This window comes from Ruditapes philippinarum, unplaced genomic scaffold (genome assembly GCF_026571515.1).
Source record: "Ruditapes philippinarum isolate M1 unplaced genomic scaffold, ASM2657151v2 ctg7427_1_1_1_1, whole genome shotgun sequence".
Lineage (NCBI taxonomy): Eukaryota > Metazoa > Mollusca > Bivalvia > Venerida > Veneridae > Ruditapes > Ruditapes philippinarum.
Window position 1 is genome coordinate 28449 of NW_026858126.1, and position 27869 is coordinate 56317.

Consider the following 27869-nt stretch of genomic DNA (forward strand, 5'->3'; position numbering starts at 1 on the left):
TGACAATATCACCCTTAACCCATTACTTCATGAGCATTTTGTGCAAAATGGCTGTTTTCATTGAAAAGTCGCCCGTTACAAGTTCCAATTGCTATAATACTATAAAAACTGCTTCAATAATTATCAAAAAATGTTAACTGGACCATTGCCTTTGCAACAACATGCTCAGGCTTAAATTTTCTGTTACCATGGCAACGAGGGGACATTGACGTTGATTTTTTCCATCAAAATTGATTTCAAAGTGCTGCAACTTCTCAATGGATTGACATAGCGTCAAATGCTTTTCAGCATTGGTTACACATTACCTTAGGATCAATCTGGGGTCATTTTTAGCCTCTCATAATTCCAAAATTTTCTTGGCGATGAGGGGGACTCCCCCCTTCTGGCAACCCCCTGATGTATCTTTTGGTTGGGGGTCGTGCCGATAAAGTGGTCACTTTTTTAAAACAAAAACAAGTGTTTGGGGCCTAAATAAGGCATTTTTTTCAGAATTTTAGACAACAAAAATGGGGGAAGGGGGTTGAAAAAGGCGTTAAAAGGCGTGTATATCGCGTAATGGGTTAACAGAAAATGAAAATTACCAAAAATCGCGTTTTTCCATGTTTAAACATGGCCTGTCGTATAAATTTGAAGAAAAAAATGTTGTTTTGTAGATTTTTAGATTTTTTTCATTATATTTAGTCATTGTAAGTGCATTTCTAATATTTGCATTTTTAGTTAAATGTCAGGGGCGTAGCTCTCCGAAAAAAATTGAAAATCTATATTGCCATGGCAGCATTCTAGGGAATTTAAGGCATGTTGAGAAGGCAGAGAATACATTATTTTGCATCATTTTGGTGACATTGAAATCTTTTTTCCATGAATATAAATATACCACACCTATTTTTAACTAACTCATCGCGAAAATATTATGAAATTTTGGCAAAAAGAGATTTTTTTTCGTTATGATGTTGGAGAAGCTCGACTTACTAGATACTGGACGCAGTAAGGAAGACAAAACTGAAAGAAAAATCAATTATGATATTAATATTATATTTCTGTATCAGTATCAAGAAAGCACTCAAATGTTCTATATTTTTGCACAGCATAATATGCATATGACCTTTGTCAGAATAATCATGAAGTTTATATGTAGATATGTATCTTACAACGAGTTGATATTTCCCTACAGTGATATATTGTTTTAAATAGAGTGTAAATATCATGTTTAAAATAGTGAAAAACAGAATCCCTAAAGAAAGCCCAACACGGCAAAATTATAAAATGTTGCAGGCTCGGTTTGATTGAGCCTGTTCATGAACGGTAATGGAAATTGCAAGTTACCGTCCACGCCCCCTAGCACCGGCTTAAGCAGAATAAACCAGTCGCTGTATGTATACATGTTATACAATACAATACAATACAATACAATACAATACAATACTCTTTATTGGTAAATCAGGTTACAAACATGGTAACAACATGACGATTTATCTAAAATATTACATTATGTGGGTTAGATCATATATTAGTTAGCTAGTTTTCAATTTAAGGTAAATGAGCATAATGTTGCGGGGACAGAATAATAAATACATTTAACAACAATGTTCATGTTCTTTGTCTAATGTGAAAAAAATAACAACAAAACAAAAAAAACAAAAACAAAAAAAAACAATAGTGACAAATAAAAATACAACAAATACGGCAAATGATGGTCATCAAAAATGCAGTCAAACCTATAGTAAATGTAAACAGATACCGTGGGAATTTTTATTTACTATAGTTAGGCACGGTTTCCATGAATTTTCGTGACATTTCATTGTTATTGACAGATTATTTTTTTTTAACAAGGTTAAGTGCATCGGGAAGAAAACAAAACAAAAAGGATATTGCAAAAAAGGATTATTAAACTAACTGGTATGTTTATTAATGCAATTTGAATTTCGAGCTTAGGATGTTATACTATTTATTATCAAATATATAATTATTGTTGCGCACGTGTTTAGTAGAAGTAGAGTAAAATATTTTACTTGGAACTATTATGCGGAGAATTTTGTCCAATTTACAGCCGACCTTTCTCGAAACGAAAGGGAAAGGTTAACTTATTGGACCACTTGTATTATGTTTATTTGGACTATCTTTTAAATAAAGTCATTATTTCTCTTGAGAAAAGGGCGATATTTTTAAGTTCCTTGGTAGACTTAGAAGACATAAGTTGTGAAAATTTAAGCATATTGGGCCTATTGAAATAGTACGGTTTTATATAACGTTTCCTAGAAGCTAGGAAAAAAGGACATTTGAGAATATAATGAAACTCGTCTCCCAAATCGTTTAGTTGACAGTGTTGGCACTTTCGTTCAGCATGTGGGACAAAAGACTGCCTCCACCTGCCTGTTTCTATAGGGAGCCTGTGGTTACCTGTTCTTAAGTGAAAAAAGGTCAATCTAAGATTATTAGGTAAGAGTTAACTTTGAAAAAACACATGTTATATGGATTGGCTCTTTAAACTATAGCACTAGATCAATAAAAACTAGGTGGAAATTAATTTGGGGTAGTACATCATTTAGAATACTTGGTATCAACTTTCACGTTGATTTAGAAAAAATGATAACTTTGAATTATACTGCAAAAATTGAAAATATCAAAAAATATATCCAGTGTTGGAAAAGAAGGGCTTTAACACCTATTGGTAGAATAACTGTTGTAAAGTCACTGTTACTTCCTTTATTAACTAACTTGTTTATATCACTTCCAAATCCAAATTCTCAGATGTTAAAGGAAATAAGTAATATGTTTTATGATTTTGTGTGGCAAGGTACACCAAAGATTAAATCTTCTGTATTGGTGAAAGAATATGTAAATGGTGGTCTAAAAATGATTGATGTATGTGCTTACATGAAAAGTTTAAAACTTTCATGGTTAAGAAGAATTGTATCATCTGAATGTGATAAATGTTACACTATTTTAGAAAACTTTTTAGATATTAGGAAGCTATTTAATTGTGGAAAGTTATATACGGCATATATATTTAATATTTTGAAAAATTCATTTTGGAAAGATGTTTTAGGTGCTTATGTAGAATTTGTAGAAAAAACACCGATTATTTCTATGGAAATGTTAGAAATGCCTCTGTTCTATAACCAATATATTTTGATGGATAGAAAACCTATTTTTATAAAAACATGGTATGATAAAGGTATAAGGTTTATCAAAGATATTATGAATGTGAATGGTATTTTCCTTGAAAGGAATGAATTGGAAGCAAGATTAGGCATTAAAGTAAACTTCATTTACTATGAATTAATTACAAGTGCTGTCAAGAAATACAGAAGTGTATTAAGTTTAAAGTTATGTGAAAATTATGAAATTGCTTCCTATTCTCCCATTATATGTTGTTATTTAAAGCCTATACTACTTTTTGTTAAAGGTACATCAGACATGTACAATATATACATAAAAAATGATGATATTCCAACTTGTCAGACTAAATGGAACACTTGCTTTCAATTAAGTCAATCTGACTGGAATAAAATACATAGTTGGGTTTTTGACATTACCAATGATTCTTACTTGCAATGGTTTCAGACAAGACTAACACATAGAATATTAGCTACTAATTATCTTCTTTTGAAAATGAATTTATCTGTTACAAGTATGTGTACTTTTTGTAAATCAGAACATGAAACATTGTTACACCTATTTTGGGAATGCTCATTTGTCAAAATATTGATTACAGAAATTATTAAAATTGTTAGGAATCATGATGCTTTATTTGATATTGATTGTAAAACTTTTATATTAGGTAATACAAAAAAGAGCCAGTCAAAGTACAATATCCTATGTCTAGAGATAAAGAAATATGTTTATTTATGTAGGAGAAAAAATATTTTACCAAATATAGATGGATTAATTAGAAGTTTTAAATTAGCTTCTTCAATTATTGATGCATGTGCAACAAATACAAAAGATAACATAATGAATTGGACAATTGTTCAAAAAATCATTTAATTCTTTTTAGAGTAATGTAAATTTATAATTTATTAATATACAGCCATTGCTTTTTGTTAAAAGTTTGAGTATAAGAAACAACAACATAATGTTTTCTCTGTTCAATCTATGAGCTACCTTTCCTTTTTTTCTCTTCTTTTATTTCCCTTGTGATTTTGTTTGTATATTATTTTGTGTATGTACATTTGTATATATTATTGTGGAAATGTGAAGTTGTGATTAATACTCAATGACAATAATCAATAATTGTTACTAAATCAACAAATATTTGATACATGTGTATATATAATATGATAAATAAAATCTTTGTAAGGTATGGAGGGGGATGCCCTCGACCCCCACATACCCATGACGAGGGAAATAATAATAATAAAAAAAAAAAAAAAAAAAAAAGATTATTAGGTAATGCAATGAGGTACTGTTCGAAATTATTATCGGATTTGAATGATTGGTATGTCAGTCCTTTAGAAGAACCTGTAAGTGAACTATTCCAGGTTTGCAAGAATTGGTCAATTAATGTACGTTTTATTGTCATACTGAAATTTTTAAGATTGATATTCATTTGGTTTTCCCATATGTATGTGTTACCTGTATTATTTAAAATTTGTTTTATACACTGTGACCATTTAAAACTTGTGTTAGAATTGAGCATTATATCATAACATACTTTAGAAATTTTATTTCTGTTACCCATAACTAATTTACACCAATAATTTACCATCCTCGATTTAATGACTATGTCCATTGGATAGCGCCCAAGCTCTCCGTATAGCATATATAATGGTGTACTTTTTTTGCTTCTAGTAATAGTTCTTAGGAAGTTATTTTGTTCCGTTTCAATTAAATCTAGATTTTCGAATCCCCAAACTTCGCAGTTAAAAGTAAGTATAGGAACAATAGTTTGGTCAAATAATTTCAACTGTAAATCAATTGGGATATCAAGATTAAATATTTTTGAATAAAGTATATGCATTGCTTTATTTGCTTGATTTACTAAATATTTTCTAGCATTAAGAAAACTTCCAGAAGATGAGAAAAGTACTCCTAAGTATTTATATTCCTTTATTATTTCAATTGGTTCGTTGTTAAGAAGGAAGCGGAAATTACCGGGTTTATTCGATCCAAATATTATTATTTTGGTTTTACTTTTATTTATTGTAAGTTTCCATTTAGAGCAATATTCGTAAAAGTCGTTCAATAATTTTTGTAATGATTCAGGACTATCACTTACAATTATAGTATCATCCGCATATAGTAACACAAATAGTTTAAGGTAAAGGTCAGCTTGAATATTTTGTTGTTCAATTATAATGCCATCATTGGTTAAACCAAGATGCGATTCTAGGTCGTTTAGATAAATAGAGAATAACGCTGGAGACAAATTTTCCCCTTGGCGTACCCCACAGTTACTTATAAAAAATGGGGATGTAATATCGTTTACAGAAATACATGATTTAATACCTGAATACATGTTTAAAATAATGTTATAAAATTTTCCATCGATCCCATTCTTAATTAATTTGCCCCAGAGGCCAGTCCTCCATATTTTATCAAAGGCTAAAGAAAAGTCTATGAATGCGCAAAACAATTTCTTTTTCTGAGATTTTAAAACATCTATTAAAAATTTAAGTGTAAAAATATGATCTGTTGTTGAGTAATTTGCCCTGAAACCAGCTTGGTTCTCTTTTAATATATTATTTCTTTCTAAAAAGGTAGACATTCTCTCATTAAGTATAGCAGTGAAGATTTTACCTAGACAGCTTAAAATAGTTATTGGCCTAAAATTTTCTGGGTTTAAAGGTGAGCCTTTCTTTTTATAGATAGGTTTAATGGTCCCAATAAGCCAAGTATCGGGTATAATTCCTGAGTTAAAGATCATGTTAAAAAATAAACAATAAATTGGAAGCATTAAGTATTTTGTACATTTTATATATTCATTGATAATATTATCTTGGGGGGATGATGCCTTTGAGTTCTTACATTTATTTATAACCTTATTTATTTCTATGGTAGTGATTGGGCAGTTTAAACATTCGGTATCATATTGTGCACTTTGGTCTTGATTTATGAATGAATCTTCATTATGACTTTCATCGTAATTAATTTTTCGAAAATGGTCATACAGATCTTGGATATCGGGCATTTTATCGTGTGTATCTATATTACACGGTGATAGGGCGATTACCACAACTTTTCCGCGCAACGTCAAAATATCTTACTTCTGTCCGAGACACCGTATATTTCTGTGGTACAAAATGGACAGCAAGTCTGTAACCGAGACGAAAACAGCAGATAATTTGCTCAAAACAAGGTAAAATCATCATTTTTTCTTTTTCATCGAATGTGCCATTTAATTTGAAACTTATTTATCCTTACTACATGCAAAATGCTTCATTAATTAAGTCAGGATAGTGAAAACATTTAGGGCATACTGAAAAAAATCTTGCTTTGATTACGAAATATAACGTATTTCTAGTCCGTTCAGTTCATATAACTGGCCAAAATACAATATAAATATGTACATTGTTGTCGTATGAACAAGTTACAATACATAAATAACCCGTTTTTTGTATATTTGGTACGATTTTTATGTTTCCACGTGTGTATTTTAAGGCACCGCACAACTTTGTCAATCATAAGATTAGGGCACCGCATTATTCCTCCTTAAAATCACCGCATTTTTCTGTTTTTTTAGCACCGTTTATTTTTTATATTAATGTTTGCTTTCAGAAAAAGAAGACGTTCAAACCTATGTCTGAACAAGCCAAAGCAACGTGCGAAATTTGCAAAGCTGCATATACTTCTAGAAGATACTGCAGCAACTGGAGAGCACCCAACTAAGTCTTCTTGTATCGGCAGTACGCTAATTGATCAGCACCTTCCCTGTATTTCAGAACGATGTGCTTAATGCACCACATGTATGAAATTAAACTTTCGTATAAGGTTGTTTAAAACAGCACCTTGAAGACCATGACTAAAAGATTATGGAATTATTGCCCGGTTCCTGCAAAACCTACACCATAAAAATTTATGTTATGACTTTTGCAACTTTATCAAATTAGTATGCAATAAGAAATTCCCATTAAAAAATATTTCATTCCTTTTTTTTCTCGATGTTGTTAGATGGTATAGTCTGCCAAGAACTTCAATCTTTCCATGTGGGGTTTATCAGTTTGAATAAGTTCGAAAAGGAAAAGACATCCTTACAGTATCTATATATAGATATCATTGCACTTATCTATAACTGGTAAATAATGTAGTATTAACACAGATTAGACCTTCTGAAATTTTCCATAACATATGATAACAGCAACATAACGTAACAGCAAGTAAACAATCTTTCATCAAATGAAACATATTTGTATGAAGATTGCATAATTCAAAAGAAGAAGGTGGCCAGTATTTATCGGTCTAACGGAAAAAGAACGCGGTGTTTGAATTCAGTGTTGTACGGTGCTCCAATATTCGGGTCAGTAGGCCTTTTTTCAACATATATTCCCTGAAATTTACGATAGAAACACACAATTTTGTATGGAACTTGAACTTAGGGTTAACCATAATAAATATACGAGCTCGTTAGGTCATAGAACAAAGACATCGTCGTTATAACACATGTTTTTGTGACAAGTAGGAGTCATGTTTAGGTACACACGATCTTTTGTAAACACTATTTCTTCGAAGTATGTGTTTTTTATGCCCCCCTTCGAAGAAGAGGGGTATATTGTTTTGCTAATGTCGGTCTGTCTGTCTGTCTGTCTGTCGGTCCGTCCGTCGGTCTGTCGGTCTGTCCGTCGGTAGACCACATGGTTTCCGCTGATTATCTTGAAAAGTATATATCACAAAGTCTTCATATTTTACATAGTGATTGGTCATAACTAGTAGATGACCCCTATTGATTTTGGGGTCACTAGGTCAAAGGTCAAGGTCACAGGGACCTTAAATGTCAAAATGGTTTCCGCTGATTATCTTAAAAAGTATGTATCACAAAGTCTTCATATTTCACACAGTGATTGGTCATCACTAGTAGATGACCCCTATTGATTTTGGGGTCACTAGGTCAAAGGTCAAGGTCACAGGGACCTTAAATGTCAAAATGGTTTCAGCTGATTATCTTAAAAAAGTATGTATCACAAAGTCTTCATATTTCACACAGTGATTGGTCATAACTAGTAGATGACCCCTATTGATTTTGGGGTCACTAGGTTAAAGGTCAAGGTCACAGGGACCTTAAATGTCAAAATGGTTTCCGCTGATTATCTTAAAAAGTATGTATCACAAAGTCTTCATATTTCACACAGTGATTGGTCATCACTAGTAGATGACCCCTATTGATTTTGGGTCACTAGGTCAAAGGTCAAGGTCACAGGGGCCTTAAATGTCAAAATGGTTTCCGCTGATTATCTTGAAAAGTATGTATCACAAATTCTTCATATTTCACACAGTGATTGGTCATAACTAGTAGATGACCCCTATTGATTTTGGGGTCACTAGGTCAATGGTCAAGGTCACAGGGGCTTTAAATGTCAAAATGGTTTCCGCTGATTATCTTCAAAAGTATTCATCACAAAGTCTTCATATTTCACATAATTATTAGTCATAACTAGTAGATGACCCCTATTGATTTTGGGGTCACTAGGTCAAAGGTCAAGGTCACAGGGACCTTAAATGTCAAAATGGTTTCCACTGATTATCTTAAAAAGTATGTATCACAAAGTCTTCATATTTCACACAGTGATTGGTCATAACTAGTAGATGACCCCTATTGATTTTGGGGTCACTAGGTCAAAGGTCAAGGTCAAAGGGACCTTAAAATGTGAAAATAATTTCTGCTGATTATCTTAAAAAGAATTCATCACAAAGTCTTCATATTTCACATGGTGATTAGTCATAACTAGTAGATGACTCCTATTGATTTTGGGGTCACTAGGTCAAATGTCAAGGTCACAGGGGCCTTAAATGTCAAAATGGTTTCCGCTGATTATCTTGAAAAGTATATATCACAAAGTTTTCATATTTCACATAGTGATTGGTCATCACTAGTAGATGACCCCTATTGATTTTGGGGTCACTAGGTCAAAGGTCAAGGTCACAGGAACTTTAAAATGTGAAAATTGTTTCCGCTGATTATCTTAAAAAATATTCATCACAAAGTCTTGATATTTCACATAGTGATTGGTCATCACTAGACGATGACCCCTATTGATTTTGGGGTCACTAGGTCAAAGGTAAAGGTCACAGGGGCCTTAAATGTCAAAATGGTTTCCGCTGATTATCTTGAAAAGTATTCATCACAAAGTCTTCATAACTCACCTAGTTATTGGTCATAAGTATTAGATGACCTCTATTGATTTAGGGGTCATTAGGTCAAAGGTCAATGTCACATGGGCATTAAATGTCAAAATGGTTTCCGTTGGTTTTTCCATAATTGAACACTTCCATGTACCCATTTTTGGCAAGTTTCTTTAATAAAATTACCAATTATGTGAGTCAATGGCTAGAAAGGGGGGTATATGTGTCGTTCGACATTCTTGTTTGTGAATTGTATTGTGCTAGATTAACGATAAATTGTCTCAAAAATTCGATGGAATACTTAAACAATTGGAATAATCTTGCAATGTCCAGCAGTAAGATATTTTGTAAGCTATATCCTGGAATTTGTTTATCCCGCCATTAATATTTTGTCCAGAAATATACGGTGTCTCGGTCAGAAGGATGGTATTTTGACGTTGCGCGGAAAAGTTGTGGTAATCGCCCTATCACCGTGTATTAAAATTCTTCAATATTCGCCAATAATCTTTCGGTTGCTTTAAGTGTTTATCCCTTAGTTTACGTTCATTCATAAATTTATGTTTACGGACGAATGAATTTATAGTGCACTTATAATGTTTACTTGCTTTGTTTAGTAAATGTTTATTTAGGTCACATAGCTACGGTTATACTTTTTTCGTGCAATATGATATAATCGACGAGCTTTGCTACATGAAGGCCCGTACCAGGGTTTATTATTTGGTTGTTTTAAATGATTCTTTTTATTTGTTTTATTTTTGAAAGTAGCGAAAGCAGAATCCACAAATAAATTAGAAATGTTTTTTGCAATTTCATTAATTTAAAGTTTAAAGGTCAGATCGTTTAAGCTAGCAAATATGCGCGTTTTGAGAGAGATTTTACATCAGTTAGGAGAGACACGCTGATAGTGTGTAGGGTTTATTTATTTTATTGAGAAGAGAATTTTGTTGTTTTGAAGGGAATTTTGTTGGTTGTTGAAGTTGGTTGAATATAATTGTGGTGATCTTAATTGATCAGGGTTTATTGGTTGTAATTAGTTGTTTAGGTTGTTGAGTTATATCTATTTGTGAAGATATTGGTTGAATGTTTGGTATTCATTTGTCAAGATTATACTAGTTGCTGCTTTGTTTTGAGGATATATGTAAATATTTGGTGCTTTAGTTTAAGTTGTTTACTGATGCTGATTAGATTGTGTGAAGTTAATATTGTTGGATGAATGTTTGCGGTTTATACTGTATCTTAGAGTTGTAAAAATATTCATTTTTGTGTTCTTCATTTTGTGGTGATTTTATTGTTTTGTTAATCATAAGTTGTTTAGAGCTTGGGCTCGCCAGGTGTCTTGTTTTGTTTCGTATAAAAGACGTATACGTGGAAAGATTTTTGTGGCGGATAAATGATGTGTGTTTGTTTTGGGTGCAAATAATGATCAGAGTTCTGTGTTTTGGGTGTAAATAATAGTCAGAGGTTGTTATTTAAATGTATATATTGATTTGAGATAGAAAAAGTTAGAAATACCTAAAAAAATAGTGTTAACTAAACAATTACATGCTAGTTTTCCAACTGAGAATATTTCAATTTTATGTCAGGCGGTGCTGCCCAGCCCCCCTATCTTGGAAATTGGTTCTAGTATTTATTGCTAAATCTTTCCTAAGATTAAATAACATCAAGGCAGACATTTCTCCTGACAATTTGGGGGCTCGTCCGGGATATTCTCTTTAAGTTGGAATTTTTCCTGGCAAAATATTGTTTGTTAAATTTTGATAAAATTTTTGTTAAACTTTAAATCATTTACGATCTGTTGGTAAAATACTGCAGTGTAAAGGCTGTTAGGCGAAAATCGATAAACCTGCAGGTAGTTTTATATACAAGAAACCCTCTGTACAATACACAGGTGGCAGTATCAGTGTTTGGACACCCCACCCCTATCTGCCCCTGGACCCCTACTACAACCCTGAAAAAAATTTTCAACACTCTAAGGCTTACTATAAGATACCAAATACAAAACCACCGATGAAATTATATAAAAAAAAATTTTCCACTATCAAAATTATAGTTGAGAAGCGGTGACGGTCTGTGTTTAAAGTTGTAAACTGAAGAATTTATTGCATTTTAACAGGAGAGCACCCTTTGTTGAATACTGTTTATACGTTGATAGAATAAAGTGGTTTTCGGGAGACATTTGTTTTCTGCTGTTTTTACTAAAATCATTAAACGTTTTATTAAAAGAGGTTATGACCCTACTATTTTAAGACATACTGCATGTTTAGTGTTCAACCCTTTTACAGTTGGACACTACGCTTTCCTCTTTTGATTGCATCTGACGGACCAAGTGGGAGACTCTATGATGGATAGTTCGTAAAGCCCTTTGGGACTCAATTGTCTTAATGTTCGTCTTCTGCCTTGCTTCGTCGGGCCCTTGTAGGTGATTTTCTTGTTGCTCTGTCTTCCTTTAGGACATTGAGTACTTTTGTTATGGTCATTGGGTTTACTTTTATATGTTTCTACATGATCATTTTAGTGTTTTACTTATTTAACCTTTTGTAACCATGACAACTGTTAGAATTTCACTTGGCGGGGATTCATTTTATTTACACTGTCTCGTTTATAGGAACATGGTGGGGCTAAGAGCGAGGTTTGGTGCACCATTAACCGGTTTAAACTCCCCAGCAGTCATTATTATGCTGCTGACCGTTCCAAGGCGGCGCCCCACTGTGTTCCTCAGATGTATGTCTATGTTGTTTCATACTGTTTGGTGACACTTTTGCTTGTGTCCCTTGTTGTTTTCTCGTCTACGGTAAGTATCTTCCCCATTGCCTCTAGTTTTTATTTCTTTGATTAACCCCCCCCCCCTTCCCCCGGTCTCCTGTCCCCTTCCCCTTTGTGGGCCTATTATTATTTTCTTTGAATTCCTAATCATTTACAAATTATTTATCATTTAATGATTAACGTGTCGTTGCCCTGTCCTTTTTATGTTTGGGGTCCACCTGGGCTCCTTGCCATTGGTTCTTGTTGCTGGGTCATATGGGGGTTGCGTTCATTGAACGCCGCCTTTCCTTGTTGATCTTGTTTTTCATATTTGATAGTTTGAATCATTGTGTTAATAAGTTTATATCGATGATAAAGATAAAACTTATAATTTGTTGAAGTGATAAACATCAGTAACTGATAAAAGTTTATAACGGGTGACCAGTGGGTGATTATTCATAAACGTGCATGTAATAGTTGAATAGATAGTTTTTGCTGCCGGTGCTCAGTTGGTTGTTTTCTTAAAGTTTACATAGTTGTTAAACACTACAGGAAGATTATTATCGGTGCCCTGGTTGTTACTGTTGATACAAGTTCATTGCCGGTGCCCGGTTGGTGCCATGCTATATTGAGATTAGACTTGGAAAAACAATTGTGGGTGCTACAGAGGTACACCATTTTGTTGAGTAATAATTAAAGTGTTTACTTTACGGGTTTCGTAAAAGTTTATTATTTTTTTAATAAAAATCCATTATTAAGCAATTATGGATTATGATAAATGGGTATCATTGGGAGAGAGGCTTGGGTTGAAGGACGGGGAGTTACGTGATTATGTTCAAAAGAAAGAATCAGAATATCTTGATAGAGAAGAGAGAAATATTAGACGTGAAGAAGATAAACGGCGATTTGAGGCCGAGCGTAAAGCAAAAGAAGCTGAACGTGAGGAAGAGCGACGGCGATTTGAGGCCGAGCGTCTAGAAAAAGAAGCCGAACGTGAGGAAAAGAAACGTTTATTTCAAGCTGAAGTAGAGATGAAAATGAAAGAGCAAGAAATAGAATTAATGAAGTTAAAAATCGAGGCTGGAGATCGCCTTGATACCCCACCTAGCACCGCTTTGAGGCCAAGATTGCCTAAATTTGAAGAGTCAAAAGATGACATTGATGCTTATATAGAGCGTTTTGAAAGATTCTCTATCAGTCAAGGATGGAAAGAAGATACATGGGCAATAAGCTTAAGTTCTTTATTAACGGGGAAAGGTCTTGAAGTTTACACTAGTATGCCTCCTGAGCAAGCATCAGACTATCAAGAATTAAAAACAGCAGTTTTGAAAAGATACCAATTAACAGAAGATTGTTTCAGAACAAAATTTAGAGAGAGTAAGCCGGAGAGACTGTAAACCAATTTTATGGCTCGCATAGATAGGTACTTTAGTAGATGGACAGAAATGCCGACGCTGCGGATACAGTAGATAAATTGAAAGATCTTATTATTAGAGAGCAATTTGTCAAAGTTTGTTCAACAGAGCTAGCTCTTTTTCTTAAGGAACGAAAGTCAAAGGATCGTAGAGATGTCATCTCTTTGGCTGAACAATACTTAGAGGCTCATGGCGGTACAATTACAAATAGTAAAAGCTCAAAAGTTGCCAATTTTTCAAATAAATCACCAATACGCCTTAATCAAGGTTATCTATCGAAACCAATACAGCACTATCACAGAGAAAATAGAAAAGTAACATGCTTTATATGTAATAGAGAGGGTCATGTGGCCAGAGATTGTCGAGATCAGATTAAGTAAAGATATGGGGCTGCTGCAATGTCATATGGAGAGCAAAATAGAAATTACTTTAAAACGAATCGGGATTCTTCACCAAGGAACTGGCGTAGTAGGCCTGTAGAAAATAGACGTGATGGTAGATCAGATGATAAGAAAATAGATAAATATAGAATCCCTAAAGAAAGCCCAACACGGCAAAATTGAAAATGTTGCAGGCTCGGTTTGATTGAGCCTGTTCATGGACGGTACTGGAAAGTGCAAGTTACCGTCCACGCCCCCTAGCACCGGCTTAAGCAGAATTCAACATTTAAACGTGAAATAGTTAAATTTTGAATTTAGAAACATCCGCAGATGTGTTCATACGGCGGTTATCATGGAACCTTCAATGTGACACTTCCGTGCCATTCCATGAAAAGCGGCGTATGGTCCCCAAGTAATAAAAAGCGTGTGCCCTAAACGAGAAAACAATGGGCGGAACTAAATAAAATGGAATTTTGAAGGGGGATCAGAGGTTATGAAGCCTGCGTATCACAGATAAGACGTCAAAAGACAAATTTAAAAAGCAGGCAACATATCCTAAGGGTGATTCAACATTATTCAAGTAGGAATATTGGAACCACCCAAGAGGAAAATGCCGAAAAGTTGAAACTAAAAATACCACAAGCACAACAATAATGTCGTGCTGAACGATCTTCAAGGATCGAAAATATAACATCATTGATTAAATGTACGGGGAGACTTTTTACAGCCGCCACACGGCACAAATAACACGGATGTTATCATAAAATAGATAAATATAGAATCCCTAAAGAAAGCCCAACACGGCAAAATTGAAAATGTTGCAGGCTCGGTTTGATTGAGCCTGTTCATGGACGGTACTGGAAAGTGCAAGTTACCGTCCACGCCCCCTAGCACCGGCTTAAGCAGAATTCAACATTTAAACGTGAAATAGTTAAATTTTGAATTTAGAAACATCCGCAGATGTGTTCATACGGCGGTTATCATGGAACCTTCAATGTGACACTTCCGTGCCATTCCATGAAAAGCGGCGTATGGTCCCCAAGTAATAAAAAGCGTGTGCCCTAAACGAGAAAACAATGGGCGGAACTAAATAAAATGGAATTTTGAAGGGGGATCAGAGGTTATGAAGCCTGCGTATCACAGATAAGACGTCAAAAGACAAATTTAAAAAGCAGGCAACATATCCTAAGGGTGATTCAACATTATTCAAGTAGGAATATTGGAACCACCCAAGAGGAAAATGCCGAAAAGTTGAAACTAAAAATACCACAAGCACAACAATCGTATCGGGCAAGCACAACACAAAGTATCGGGGTTATGTATGCCAATTTCTCCAACAAGTTCTTATGCTGGTTGTATTGAAGAGGGGAAACTTAAATTAGTCAATGGTAATTCTGTGCCTGTCATAACAAGTAGTTGTACAATTGAATCATTAGAAGGTGAACGTCAATTGGATCTGAAAGTAGGATATGTTGGTAATCAAGAGGTGAAAGTTCTAAGATACACTGGTTGCGAGTTAGCAGTAGTAAGAAAGAAGTTGGTCGAAGAAGATCAAATGTTGAATAAAAATTGTGTCATGATAGCAATAGATGGTCGGGCCAGGTTGGTACATTTGGCAAAAATAGACATTGATACACCTTATTATAAGGGTAAAATAGAAGCTATGGTTTTAGAGTCAGCAATTTGTGACTTAGTCTTGGGCAATATTCAGGGTGTACTTGATAAGCCAAATGAGAAGTGGGTTAGCCGAGAAGTAACAAACATAGCTGCTGTTGTTACTAGAGCACAGGTGGAAAAAGAGAAGAAAGCAATGAAACCTCTTAAAGTTCCAAAGGTCGAAGATAATGAAATTACGGTAGATGTTCTTAAGAAAGAACAATCAAATGACAATACGTTACAGCGTTTGTGGCAGTATGCTAGGGAAAATAAGGTCATGAAAACAAAAAGTGGTAATAAATTTAGATATGAAGTAGAAAAAGATGTGTTGTATAGAATATTTGAGACGGTGAAAGGTGACTTGAAGTCTGAAACAAGACAAATAGTTGTTCCTAGTAAATATCACAAAAGAGTTATGTCATTAGCTCATGAATCTATAGTGGGTGGGCATTTGTCTGTACGCAAGACTTTAGACAGGATACAGTCTAGTTTTCACTGGCCAGGTATTTCTAGTGATATTACTAGATTTTGTCGTTCCTGTGACATTTGTCTGAAGACGGTGCCCAGGGGTAGACTTCAGAAAGCTCCTTTAGGTGAAATGCCTATTATTAATACTCCGTTCCAGAGAATTGCGGTTGATTTGATAGGGCCAATAACGCCTGTATCGGAAAAAGGAAGTAGGTACATAATAACTGTAGTTGATTATGCTACACGTTACCCAGAAGCTGTTGCTTTACCAAGAATTGAGACTGAAAATATAGCTGAAGCATTGTTAGATATTTTTGCAAGAGTAGGTTTCCCATCGGAAATACTTAGTGATAGGGGTAGTCAGTTCACGTCACAACTTATGGAAGAAGTTTGTAGACTTGTATCACTGAAACAGTTGTTTACTACCCCTTACAATCCAAAATGTAATGGTCTTTGTGAGAGAATGAATGGTATTTTAAAAAGCATGTTGAAGAAAATGTGCCAAGAAAGACCTAAGGATTGGGATAGACATTTGTCTGCGGTTCTCTTTGCATACAGAGAAGTCTCTCAGTCAAGTACAGGGTTCTCACCATTTGAACTTCTATATGGAAGAACTGTTAGAGGTCCCAGGCAAGCACTAAAAGAATTATGGACAGAGACAGAAGTACCAAAGACACGTAATACGTATGAGTACGTACTAGATTTGAGAAATAGATTAGAACAAACATGCAAGATTGCTAGAGAGAATCTCAGCAACTCACAAGAAGAGTATAAACATCATTATGATAAGAAAACACGACCAAGAAGTCTTAAGAAAGGAGACAAAGTTTTATTGCTCCTGCCTTCAACACACAATAAACTGATGTTACAATGGAAAGGTCCATTTGTTGTAAGTGAAGCAGTTAACAAGTTTGATTACAAAGTTAAAGTAGGTGATAGAATTGGGATGTTCCACATTAATCTTCTGAAGAAATACGAAGAAAGAGAAGATAGAATTTGTGCGAGTGTAGCTGTAATAGAGGCCGAAAATGATGATGATACTGGGGTAGTTGATGATGAAAATCTTTTAGAACTAGTAGACACACAGGGTGAAGAGACGTACAGAGATGTTAATGTTAATGATCAATTAACACTTGAACAAAAATCAGAAGTTAATGCGTTGCTTCAAGAATTTGAGGATATTTTAACTGATATTCCTGGAACTACAGCTCTTGAATCTCACAAGATTGAGTTGACTGACAAAACATCAATTCGTGTGAGGCAGTATACGATACCATATGCAAAAAGGACAGCGGTAGAGGATGAAATTAAGAAAATGCTTGAATGTAGTATCATTGAACCAGCAAATTCTGATTATAATTCTCCAATTGTTTTGGTGAAGAAAAAGGATAATACAAACCGCTTTTTTATTGACTTCAGACGACTCAACTCTGTAACAAAGTTTGATACAGAACCAATGGGTAATGTTGAGGATGTGATGGCAAAGCTAAAAGAAGATAAGTTCTTCACGAAAATTGATTTGACCAAAGGTTTTTGGCAAATACCAATTGAAGCAAAATCAAGACATCTCACAGCATTTTCTACAACAGAAGGTAGTTACCAATTCAGAAAGATGCCATTTGGAATGGTCAATTCTGGTGCAACATTTAATAGAATGATGCGGAAGTTGCTTTCCGGAGTGAATGATACTGATAACTATGTTGACGATGTGCTTGGACATACGGTTACATGGGAGAGACATATAAAAATGTTGAGACAGTTGTTCGAAAGAATACGAGAAGCAAAGATCACAAGTCTTTATCTGAAGTCTAGAGTAATACCATTTATAAAAACAAAGATAATACTCAAAAATCAATTTACAAATGAATTCTAAGTTCAAACATTATATGTTGATAATTGTGGGAAACAGGAGCTTGCGTTTTATAACTCTAAGTCTTATCCATATGGTAAAAAAACAACATTTGTGAACATAAATTCCAAGTTCAAAGGGGAATAATTCTGGAAATAGTCATACTGGAGTTATGAACCTTGTCACACAACGTGTGTAATGATAAGAAATATATATTTGAAGTTTGAAGTAAATACCTTAAAAAGTAAAGAAGTTATTATATTTCTTAAAGAAAATTCTAAATTCAAAAGGTGATAAATCTGAAAATATTGCTTCAAGAGTTAAGAACCTTGTCACATAAGATGTGGTTGATGATAAGGAATATGCATTTGATAACTTAAAAAGTAAAAAAGTTATTATATTTCTTATAGAAAATTCTAAGTTCAAAGGGAGATATTTAAAGTCTGAAAATATTTCTTTAGTTATGAACCTTTTCATATAAGATGTGGTTGATGATAAGGAATGTTGAAGTTTGAGGAAGATACCTTTAAAACTAAAGAAGTTAAAGTAAAAATAACATTTTCCAAGTAAAAAAAATCTAAGTTCATGGGGAGATAATTTTTGCAATATTGGTGCTAGAGTTATGAACCTTGTCACAATAGAAAAAGGAAAAAATTAGAAAATCATATAAAACAGTTTTAGGCTCCTTTATAGCTTTGTGGCCAAGAATGTCATAAAAATGCATGGAAAAGACGATTGTTTAAAAATTCCCCCTCACGATCACGGACCTGACATTGACTGATCAGCATATGTAGTTGTGCACCTGGGTATTTTCGTCTGGATATTTTTAGTATTTTTAGAGTTATTGCCCTTGACTTAGTAAAATTTTGCAATTTTCAACTTGTGTCGCATGTTACTCAAAAATTATTTTACCTAGAGTCATGAAACTTTACAAGAATATGTATCAGCATGTGTAGTTGTGCACCTGGGTATTTCGTCTGGATTTATTTAGTATTTTTGAGTAATTGCCCTTGACTTAGTAAAATTTTGAATTTTTTAACTTGTGTCGCATGTAACTAAAAAGGATTTGACATAAAGTTATGAAACTTTACAAGAATATTGATCAGCATGTGTAGTTGTGCACCTGGGTATTTTCGTCTGGATTTATTTAGTATTTTAAGAGTTATTGTCCTTGACTTAGAATTTTTTTGCAATTTTCAACTTGTGTCGCATGTAACTCAAAAAGGATTTGACATAAAGTCATTAAACCTTACGGGAATGTTGCTCAGCATATTTAGTTTTGCACCTGGGGTTTCGCTTGTGGATTTATCCAGTATTTGTAGAGTTATTTCCCTTGACTTAGTAAAAACCGTTTCATTATGTTGTTATTTGTTCCTTGAGTGCTTGAGTTAGAATCAACCAACTTTACAGGAATAATGATCAACATCACTAAATTACAGGAATAATGATTCACATCACTGTGAAGCTATGCACCTGGGACTTTGCATGTGGATTTTTTTTCAGTTTTGTTAGAGTTATTGCCCTTAACTTACAGTAGTATAAATTTGCAATTTTCAACTTGTTCATGCATAGCTCAAAACGTATTTCACTTGTAGGCCTGAAAGTTTACCATCATGTTGGTCAGCATGTGTACTTATGCACCTTAGGGTTTGCTTGTGGATTTATTCAGTATTTGTAAAGTTCTTGCCCTTTACTAAGTAAAAGATTTTTAGTTTTCAAAAAATATTTGACCTAGAGTCATAAGATTGACAGAACAGTGGCGCGGTGGGGGCACCCGTGTCCTATGGACTCATTACTAGTTCATTTTTGAGAAAAATACGCCACTGAATGTGATTATTAATGTATATATTCCCATGCTGTTTTAATCGATGTTTTAAGTTGGTTGTATGTCTGCATTGAATGAGTAATGACATTGTTCATAGTATGTTATCTTTCCGGTCTAATTTAAAATAATTTCCCGTTTCCGAAGTAATTTGTATGTATTGTGCGCTGAAATGATTACTGTGTAGTGTGTAATACATGCAAATTTTCAAAACATGTAACAAACCATTTTTTGTATTTTTTGATCGCAGATCAGGAAATACAATGCTGACACAGTTTTTCCCGACAAACCTAACAACAAATAGTTCTGAAAACAGCTTAAAACTAGCGATGTTACAGAAAGAAATATTTTTATTTTGTTACAAATATCAATCAAATAACCACGCATTTAAAGTTTAAAAGTAGCTTTAGCTTATAGAATTGTCAATAAATGCACAAAAAACAAAATACGCGGATGAATATCATTCTAATCAATGAAAATGGCTCGGCTATTTCCGTAAAGCTTCGGATTATTGTTATCGGAATTAAACGCCCCTAAATTTGAATTTCTGAAAAATAAAGTAAGGATGTTGACTCTATGACAGAGACGAATTTAGGGAAGTCGACGATCGATAATCAATTTCTATCATAAGTTAAGCACCCGATCATTAAATCCACGTAAACAAGATGCTATTTTATCGCTGTCGATTAGCGAGGACTTTTACTGCGCGTATCACACAAATAAATCTGACTGTCGAGTAGTGAAATTTATACATGTCGGACTGTTTGGCCGAGAAGATTTTCGCCAAAACATTAACATCAGCATTAAACAACAGGTTTACCTAGAAATTAATAAGAATTAGAAACCATAAATTGAAATTCTAAATTTAGAATAATATATGGTTTTATTCAGTCTAATTATATATAACATCACCGTGGCCGATGGGTTGCACGCTCGTTGACACTGTGAGAGGTCTAGTGTTCAAATCCCAGTCGTGGCACCTGTGTTTTGGTTTGTTTGTTTTTTAAATTAGCCAGGATATGCAAGGATAAAATGATTTCATGATGCAAGTAGGAACTCTTGTCGTGCAAAATTCCGTATGTATCAAATTCGAACTGTTATAGCAAAAAATCTAAACGCAGTCGCTGCAACTCGGTGCCCTGCAAGATGAATTTAAGTATTTCAAAATAAACTTATACAGGAAAATACATGCAGATATACAGTACGATTTAGATTGCAAAGATCAGAAAATACAACAGAGCTCGCAGCCCTTTGATTATTTTTTTTAAATCTCAGTAACCATAGGCTACCCATTTATTTCCCAATAATAAGCATGCAAACAACAGAACATTATTATAAACTTGATGAAAAAATACAGACTTCCGTAAGCTAGCTGGATGTCAACCCTGTAGTTAAAAATATGTAAAATCATACTAAAATGCAATGTTAATATGAAATGCTTTGATATTGAACGCATTGCTGAATATATAAAGTAGAAGGTAAAAAAAACACTTAAATTATTTCAGTTAGACGTTGAATTGCAGTTACAGCAACTTTATAACGAAGACGACATGGACTGTTTATTATTTCTACAAGCATCTCTGTACTTCTGTATTTTCGTATCTGGTTTTCTTGTATGTGTTCCAGTTGGAATAAATCGAGTAAGTACAATGTATGTTTTGGTATGTCGATTGAGGAAGTCATAAGTAGTAGCAATACTTTAAACGTTTCCAATGAGTTCAGTCCCGATATTGCTCTGTCTTATAATAAAATAAAAATAAAATAAAGACCTGGTTAGAGTTGTTCTCATTTTTTTTTAATTCACTGACCACCAGAGTCAATTTCTCAATAAATAAGTCTGATACGAGGCCTGCATTTAAAACAACCACACTTTATAATCACTATTTAAGACCGATGTTGAATGAAATAAATTCGTCTTTACAGGTCCTAAATTCATAGTTCATATGAATCATGTACTGTAATAACTAGACCACAAATAAATTACTTTGAACCAGTATAGAACCGGTTTGTAATTCTATTATTTTCATTTCGCTTGTGAAATAATTATATGGATTCGCTGGTTAGTTATTAGTTGTCGACCTGGACACCACTGGTAATTTCTGTAATTTGCTTTTCAGCTCCGCTATCATTAATTTTTCCATCAGTTTAAAACATGCCATATTCAAGTTTTGATCCTTGTATATCTTAAAATCATTCCCAAAGCCGCTACATAGAAATAGGATTTCATACTTAATTTACAAACGCAAAAATCACTTTTGCATGCTTATTGTTGTTGTTTTTCAGACAAGATTTGGCGACATGTGCATCTTGTACGGTGATGCATATGGCAACTTGATATCTGGAAGTGCGGCTTCTAATTGCGATTTTCCAATTTACTTTGGCATTTTTGGAATGATTATCTTTGGATTATTAGCTGGTGTTTGTTTTGGCTATTTTACGTATAAGTCAAGATCAGATAAAGATGTTGGGTAAGTTATCATCATCATCATCATCATCATTATCATCATCATCACAAAAATTCAGAATAAATCATGTGCATATGGCTAAGCTGTCATGAAATGATTTAATGTAAATGAATACTTAACAATTATATTTGTTACATTCATGTCTGATAAAAGTGTGTATGGTCTGTCCCATTATTTCAAAACTGTGCCTTAAATATAGACTTCTTACTTCCCTTTCTTATTTTATAATAAAAGCTTATGATCCGGGGCAGATATGAGTCCGCATATTGGTTTTTGCTGAATAAGGCTTTTTTCTACTATCAAACTGTGACATCAATGGAGCCTGATGTTCGACGGCATGTCTTTTAACCTGTTCTGCCGTTTTACCAAAAAAATGCGCATGTCATTTGATTATAACTGAAGCATTGTAATTTAAATGTGAAATAAATATCTTTGACATTTGTAAAAAAAAATTTCAGAAAAGGAATGTGGACAGTACCATTTATTCCGCTAAATGCTATTTCATGCATTATGACCCTGGTAACAGCATGTATTCTCTCCGTCGGTATCAAGGTGTTTTGTGACAACATTGAGGAACATTATCATAGGTAAATTTACTTATTTTTCTAAATTGTATGTACATGTCATTCAATCTACATGATTATCATACCCCCCCCCCCCCGCAAAACGAACGTTGTGAGGGTGAGGGAAGGGGTAACAGCTTGTCCGTCCGTCCGTCCGTTTGTTTTTGCTAAAGATAAATAGTATTGGAGAGATCAATTTGAAACATTATAAGCGAATACATGTATTTCTCATTGTGGATAAGTGCAGTTATTTAACAACCATAACTCTTTTTGTGCATAATTTGGTGCATAATTTTGAAATTATTGCCTTATGTATTTTTCATTTTTTTCAGAGTTTAATTTTAAAAGTATTTTAGGTACATTGTTATTCAATATCAATATCAATATAGGTGTAGTAATTGAAAAATCGTGACTCCTTTTTTTTACATTTTTTTGCATTATTGCCGTTTGTAAATCTAGTATTTCATAATTATTTTCCCCCAGAGCATAACTCCAGATAGGTGGTATTAAAGAAACTTCGTTTCGTTTCGTTTATTGATATCAGCTCAGTTTGCATATATACAAAAACAGGAGCAAAAACATTATATAAATAAAGCCCACTGAAGTCCAAAAGCCTAAAACATAAAATTTGAATTTCTAACATAGATCACCTGAAGCGCTTAAAATAAAAAATAAATGTAAAAAATGAATATACTCAAATAAATTGAAAATCGTATTTTTTCTACTATTCTGTATTGGTATCGCGTTGGGTCAATTTTCATAATTAAAATATTTACTCTGGAAAAAACCGGATTGAATGATATGAAAGTTTGCACCACTAAACCTATATAAAAATTAGGGTCAAAAACAGAAATGGTCGGCTTACATTTGTATACCAAATATCATGAGGCTGTGATGTTATGAAATTTTTCTACCATTCAGCATTTATGTTGAAAAAAAAATGTCTAAAATTTAACAAAGTCGGTAAACAGGAAGCGGGTGAGCGACAGACCTAAAATCGAATACCAAAATATGAACGGGGATGGAACCCCATATCTATCTCAAAAATGAACATCGGTTAAAATTATATGTGAATTTCCGCTGCACCAGATGTGAAGCATAACACCAGATGTGACTGTACAAATAGGTCAATCGCAGGTAAAGTTTTCACCTTTTTAAACATTTATGTAAAATTCAATCCTTTTTTTTTTTTTAAAGAAAATCGAAATGTGATTCTACCCTCCTGACTCTCCTCTCTATAACTCATTTTTGTTTTGGATTTCTATGCAGCCTTCATCGAGATATTCTTTCCGTCGTGGGTCACATTTGGATCTTCTCAAAAAAAGGATTGAATTTTACATAAATGTTTCGAAAACTTCCTACCATTCACTATTAATGTTGAAAATATAACTAAGTAGGTAAACAGACAGACCTAAAATCGAATTCCTATGTATGGGACCATATGTGTTACTGCTGTATACCAAATATCAAGAGGCTGTGATAAGTAGTTGCTAAGAAAACTGTCACCATAATTTCCTACCATAGGACATTCATGTTGAAAATTTAAATAAGTCGGTATGCAGGAAGTGGATGAGTTTTTTACAAACCTGAAACCTTAAGTTTTCAATGGAACTTTGCACAAATATCCACTATTGTATAGAGTAGTGTCGGTGCAAAAGTCAGTGCCATAGCAGAAATCAAGGTCAGTACCAGGGCTCAAATATTAAATCAAAATATGGAATGAAAATTGTGTACGGACAATTAAGTAGTCTTGAATAAGGTTATAACGCAAATATTCACAATCGAACACTGAGTCCATGTCAAAGTAATTGTCCAGACTTTGACAGGAGGTTATATATTAAGTGCATGAATGGATATTAGTACATGTATTACTTGCTACCTACGTTCCAAACTATGATACGAAGTGTCTTGCACAATTACCAGTCTCTAAATCAAATGTTAAAGTCAAACTTCGAGGTCGTTAGGAGCAAAACTTACATATGCATTGAGGAATATATAGTCAATATACCAATAACTTGGCCATGAATTTTCACCATTGTCATGGACTCCTGAAATGTTGCATTCAGACCCCTGTAACTGAGGCCAATGTCACATGCAGAGGTCAAATGTCAGATAAAATGTGCCTCTTTGCCAGTTAGAAGTCTGGAAAATGGAACACAAATGTCAAAAGTCACAAATGATAACTTTCACGAAACTGAATGTTTCCAGCATAATAAAGGTCCAAACATTCAATTTCAAGGTCACAAGAGGTGATGAAATGTCCAGACTCTGTCCGGAGAATATCTTCAACTTGCATGGATCGATTTTAGTATAACTTGATACAGATATTTATTTTAACACATACAACGTCTCTAGATCAAAAGTGGAAAATACTTGTCGGAGAAAAAACTTCTACATGCATTGAGGGATTTCGATGTAACTTGGCCATATGTTCACCCTTGTGAGGCGGAGTTAAGTGCGCAAAGTTCAGGTTTTTTGTGGCCATGGTCAGGGTCAGATTCATAATATAGTCAATATATGAAAATGTGTAAATTGACCATTATAAGTACAGTAAGAAGAAATGAGGAAATAGTCCAAAAATGTTCAGAATCATGGGACTCATGGAACTGAGTTTTATCAGCATATTCTAGGTAAAGAATGACAAGTTTTTTTTTTGTTTGGAGCATGTCTCTATTTTAGTATGACTTGATACTGATGTTTTTTACCGTGGAAATATTTGTATGGACTATTTAGTCAAAATGAATAGGATTCTGATGTTAATGTTCTACATTATGAGACTGGTCACTTGTTACGGGTGTATTTCGTGGGAACTATATCATTAGTTTTTATGAAGATTTTTAACAGGTTATATGGTCCTATATAAACAGTTGTTTGTACATTGAAAACGCTGAACTTTAAAATGAATTTTCATATTTTTTCTAAATGTTATTAAAACATTTTCAGTTTCTAACATTTTCTGTAATGAATGGTAAGTACAAATCTAATGACATCAGTAACTATTCAAATAATAAGTCCACTTAAGGGATTTTTTTAAGTTTCTGGATGGTCATTTTCTTGTTTTTGTTTGTTTGTGGATTTATTGTCGTATTTATGTATTTATTTTCAGTTGTGCTGCTTTAGAATATACAACTCTAACCACCAGTGGTACAAATACAAATACAGGAGACTTTCTCGCAGTATCCTCAATATCACAGGTATGTCACAGTAACTGATTTTATTCATTATTCTTCATTAAGCCAAAAATTCAAATAACTTTATGACTTGAAATGTGATCAATACTTAAGAAATAACTAACAGAATGACAGCAATCCAATGTGAAACTGAACAAACTATCAAATTCAATAATTTAAATTGATATATCTAAGGGTCAACTTGATTGAAATAAAAATGTTATCCACCCTCAAGAAGAGGTTATTAAAATACGCTAAATTTATCAACCGAAGAAGTTTAATAAAGCGGTTCTTGCATGTTTCAATATTTGGGGATTCTCCGTAAATATATGCGATCAAAATTGTGGGACACGGGACCGATTTTGAAATGTTTGTTATTTGACTATTGTTCTTTAAGAACAGGCAGTTAGGATAAAAACATAGATTTTGTAGAATATTCAAGTGTTTTTATATGTATGTTAGTGGAAAAATGAAACAATACCATCTGACTCAAAATAAAATGAAATGCAAATGGGTTTTGTCAACTTTGAAAGTACATTGTATTCAATTAATTTAACCCATAGCTTGCAGAGTTTCTTTAAAACACGTGTATATATTATCAAGTTAGGGGATATCAAGATGAAAATTTGAATCTAGTCAAGACTGTTGGCTCTAAACTGGTGGCAAAACTTAATCTCTAGGAATTCCTTGCCTACATGCATTAAAAATATTGTATCATATTTTGGGGACCTTTCTGTTGAAAATGTGTCCGAGTTAAATCGTATACATGTACATATACATGCACCGTGCGTTAACTGGAGTGCAGGTATTAGTTACCCGCACTCCAGAGCATGCCCATTGATTGGCTCATTTTTGCTGGGGTTTACTTATTGTGACGGCAGAGAAAGGGTAATCGACAGAAATTTCATATTTAGATGCTCGTTCATTGGTTACTTTTCTCCGGGGTTTCATATTGTGACAACAGGGAACGTGTGTTTTTGTTTGACTATGATACAAAAGAGAATTTTATCATAGTTTGGAGACCTTTCTGTTGAAAATGTGTCAGGGTTAAATCGTATACATATACATGCACAGTGCGTTAACTGGAGTGCGGGTATTAGTTACCCGCACTCCAGAGCATGCCCATTGATTGGCTCATTTTTGCTGGGGTTTACATATTGTGACGGCAGAGAAAGGGAAAGCGACAGAATTGTCATATTCAGATGTTCGTTCATTGGTTCATTTTTGCCGGGATTTCATATTTTGACAACAGGGAACGTGCTTTTATGTTTGACTATGATACAAAAGAGAAAGAACACCAACACACTCGGCAATCTGATTAATACTCGGGGGCTACGCCCACTCGTACAAATCAGATAGCCTCGTGTTCCGGTGCTCTTTCTATTACTTGTATTATAGTTTGGGGACTTTTCTGTTGAAAATGTGTCAGAGTTAAATCGTATACATATACATGTACAGTGCGTTAACTGGAGTGCAGGTATTAGTTACCCGCACTCAAGAGCGTGCACATTGATTGGTTTATTTTTGCTGGGGTTTACATATTGTGACGGAAGAGAATGGGAAAGCGATAGAAATATCATATTCAGATGCTCGTTCATTGGTTCATTTTTGCCGGGGTTTCATATTGTGACAGCAGGGAACGTGTTTTTATGTTTGACTATGATACAAAAGAGAAAGAACACCAAAACACTCTGCAATCTGATTTATACTCAGGGGCTACGCGTCCTCGTGCAAATCAGATAGCGTCGTGTTTCGGTGCTCTTTCTATTACATAAGATAAGGGCCAGTTACACAGACGGTCGGTCCCCAATCGGTCATTTAATTTTAAACTTACTCGCTGTTATGATCGGTTGCCATGCGTGATTTTATTTCTGGTTTTCTGTGTAAACGGCCAGCGGTGACAGAAAGCAAACCCAAACGGGGTTGGGTCGGTGATAAAAATGCTGAAATACAATCGATTTTATCGTTTGTAAATCGGAGCTCAATCGGGCGTAACACTTTAGCTAGTCATCAGCGGTTAAATACTTTCCGTCAGATATGGCCGGTGATTCATATTTGTGTTG

General features: G+C 34.0%; 1 protein-coding gene across 3 annotated transcripts in view; it reads left to right on the plus strand.

Annotated features, from left to right (window-relative positions):
• The window catches only part of LOC132752196 (uncharacterized), a gene marked incomplete at its 3' end in the record, with an annotated part of 34912 nt that extends 9082 nt beyond the window's left edge, over positions 1–25830 (plus strand). For 2 of the 3 annotated variants that reach the window (XM_060742503.1, XM_060742501.1), the window contains 4 exon segments: positions 21114–21248; positions 21892–22076; positions 22532–22660; positions 25743–25830. In XM_060742503.1, coding sequence (XP_060598486.1) covers positions 21159–21248; positions 21892–22076; positions 22532–22660; positions 25743–25830 — 492 coding nt within the window. 3 annotated transcript variants of the gene reach the window in all.
• Between the last annotated feature and the right edge of the window lie 2039 nt (positions 25831–27869).